Raw genomic sequence first — 2693 nt, forward strand, 5'->3', positions numbered from 1 at the left:
ATCCAAGATCTTCTCATCCAAAAATGTATCATCAATTTTGAACTCATCCTCGACTGCTTGATCACCTTTAAGTTTGGACAGATGATTCACAACTTAATTTTTGCATCATTTTTATCTTTGACTTCAAAGTCAAACTCTTGTAGAAACGGCACCCATCTGACTAACCTTGGTTTCTCATCCTTTTTTGCCATTAAATATCTCAAGGCAGCGTGGTCTGTATGAAACACCACCTTAATTCCCAACAGGCAAGCAAGAAACTTCTCAAAAGCATAGATAACTGCTAAAAGTTCTTACTCAATAATAGTGTAATTCTTCTGTGCCCTATTTAATGCCTTACTCGCATAGTAAATGGGGTGGAACAATTTCTCTATCTTTTGGCCAAGCATAACACCCAGTGATACTCCACTTGTGTCATACATAATTTAAAAAGGCTTAGACCAGTCTGGAGCCACAATAATAGGAGCAGCAACGAGCTTCTCCTTAAGGAATTTGAATGCCTTCCTGCACTCCTCATCAAATACAAACTTAACTTCCTTCTCCAACAATTTTCATAGTGGATTGGCGATCTTGGAGAAGTCCTTAATAAACTGACGCAAGAATCCAGGGTGACTAAAGAAACTACGCACTCCCTTTATAGAGATGGGAGGGGGTAATTTCTCTATCACCTCTACTTTCGCCCTGTCAACTTCAATCCCTCTACTAGAAATTTTGTGGCCAAGAACGATGCCCTCCTTCACCATGAAGTGACATTTTTCCAATTAAGCAAAAGATTATATTCTTCACACTGCTGCGTTGCTCTACTCAAATTTACCAAGCATAGTTCAAAAGAATTATCCACCATTAAAAAATCATCCATGAAACCATGTCAGAAAATATAGATACCATGCACCATTGGAACATGGCGGGTTCATTACATAAGCCAAAGGGCATCTGCTTAAAGTCAAAGGTACCGTGTAGGCAAGTGAACGTTGTCTTCTCCTAATCCTCTAGAGCAATAGAAATCTGGTTCTAACCCAAATACTCGTCTAAGAAATAATACCAACCTCTTTCTGCCAACCTATCAAACATTTGATCTATGAAAGACACTGGGAAGTGGTCCTTCAAAGTCCATGAGTTAAGCTTACGATAGTCTATACAAACTCTCCACTCAATCACAGGTTTGAGGGGAATCAACTCATTTTTATCATTTGCCACAATAGTCATGCCCCCTTTCTTGGGCACACATTAGACCAGGCTTACCTACTTACTATAAAAAAATTAGGTATACAACTCCTGTATCCATTTATTTAATGATCTCCTTCTTAACCACCTCTTGCATTGGTGGATTAAGACGGCGTTGGTACTTAATGGTTGGTGTGCGATCTTTCTCAAGCTTAATCTTGTGAGTGAAAATACCCGAAGGAATACCAATAATGTTAGTAATAGTCCATCCTATGGCGCTTTTGTATGATATAAGCACAGATATAAGTGCCTCAACCTGGTTCTCGCCCAAATCAGCAGCAGTAATCATAGGCAAAGTGTTTCCACTGCCTAAAAATACGTACCGTAAATGTCCTGGAAACTCCTTTAACTCCAACACCGATGGCTCTTTGATATATGGCTTAGCTAGAGGTGTTGGTCGATTTTCCAAATCTAAGTCTAGTTTCTTGGGAGCATATGAATAAGATCCCATTCCCATCAAAGCACACACCGTCTCTTCACACTACTCGATACCTTCACTGTCAAAATTTATCAAGACTGTAATAGAGTTTCCACATCAAATTTATCTTCAGTTGTAACCTCTTGATCACCTTCATAATAAACATCAACAATGGAAAATAAACTTATCTCCTTGGGTTTCTTCATAGATTGGCACACATTAATGTGAACCACCTCATCATTAAACCTGGACTGTAATGCATTAGCCCTCAAATCAATAAGGACACTTTTGGTTTTGAGAAAAGGTCTACCCAAGATTATGGGTACCTCAAACTCCACCTCACAATCCAAGATAATGAAATATGCAAGAAATATAAAACTGGCCACCTTTACTAGCACATCATACAGTATCCCCACTGGCCGTTTCACTAACCTGTCCGTCATCACTAGTCGCATGTTTGTGGGTGTAGGATCCCCCAAACCCAACTTCTTATAAACAGCTAGCGATATCAGGTTGATACTCGCTCCCAGATCACACAAAGACTTAGCAAATTAAAGAGAATCGATAGTACAGGAATAATGAGTGCTCCTGGGTCCACTTTCTTTTACAGTAAAGACCTTGTTGAAATAACTCCATAGTCGTGAAGGTTATCCACCGGTTCGTAGCTCACTATTCTCTTCTTCGTCACCAGGTCTTTCATAAACTTAGCATACCCAGGCATCTTCTCTAATGCCTCCACGAAAGGCACATTCACTGTCATCTCCTTCAGTATCGCCATGAATTTACTAAACTTTGTATTATTAGCTTTCTTCTTCAATCTATAAGGAAAAGGAGGCAGTGGTTTTGGGAGAGTGGTAACCACTGCTTACTTCTCCTTTTCTTTTTCTTTCTCTAACTCATCAACCTGCTGATGGTTAGAGTGGATGTCACTACCATCCAGCTTTTTACACTCTACTGGACAACTTTCTTTATTTTCAACATCTTCTTCAATTGCTTCATCAATTACAACTTTGCCCACAGAAGGGCCCGGTAATACCTTACCACTCTGAGTGGT

General features: G+C 39.6%; 1 protein-coding gene across 1 annotated transcript; it reads right to left on the minus strand.

The window, feature by feature from the left end:
• Positions 1–1731: 1731 nt before the first annotated feature.
• On the minus strand, positions 1732–2417 carry LOC124895683. Its single transcript, XM_047406116.1, has 2 exons — positions 2295–2417; positions 1732–2181 (listed from the first exon to the last, which is right to left on the minus strand). Exons 1-2 carry the CDS (start codon positions 2415–2417, stop codon positions 1732–1734), a joined length of 573 nt encoding a protein of 190 aa, XP_047262072.1.
• Positions 2418–2693: the final 276 nt, after the last annotated feature.

This window comes from Capsicum annuum, unplaced genomic scaffold (assembly GCF_002878395.1).
Source record: "Capsicum annuum cultivar UCD-10X-F1 unplaced genomic scaffold, UCD10Xv1.1 ctg83390, whole genome shotgun sequence".
NCBI lineage: Eukaryota > Viridiplantae > Streptophyta > Magnoliopsida > Solanales > Solanaceae > Capsicum > Capsicum annuum.

What these genes read in the sequence shown, in the direction of transcription:
- LOC124895683 (XM_047406116.1), bottom strand. Translation starts at nt 2,417, where the DNA reads ATGGCGATACTGAAGGAGATGACAGTGAATGTGCCTTTCGTGGAGGCA. An exon ending in GAATAGTGAGCTACGAACCG is followed by an intron (nt 2,182 to 2,294) that starts GTGGATAACCTT and finishes TAATTTGCTAAG; the next exon opens with TCTTTGTGTGATCTGGGAGC.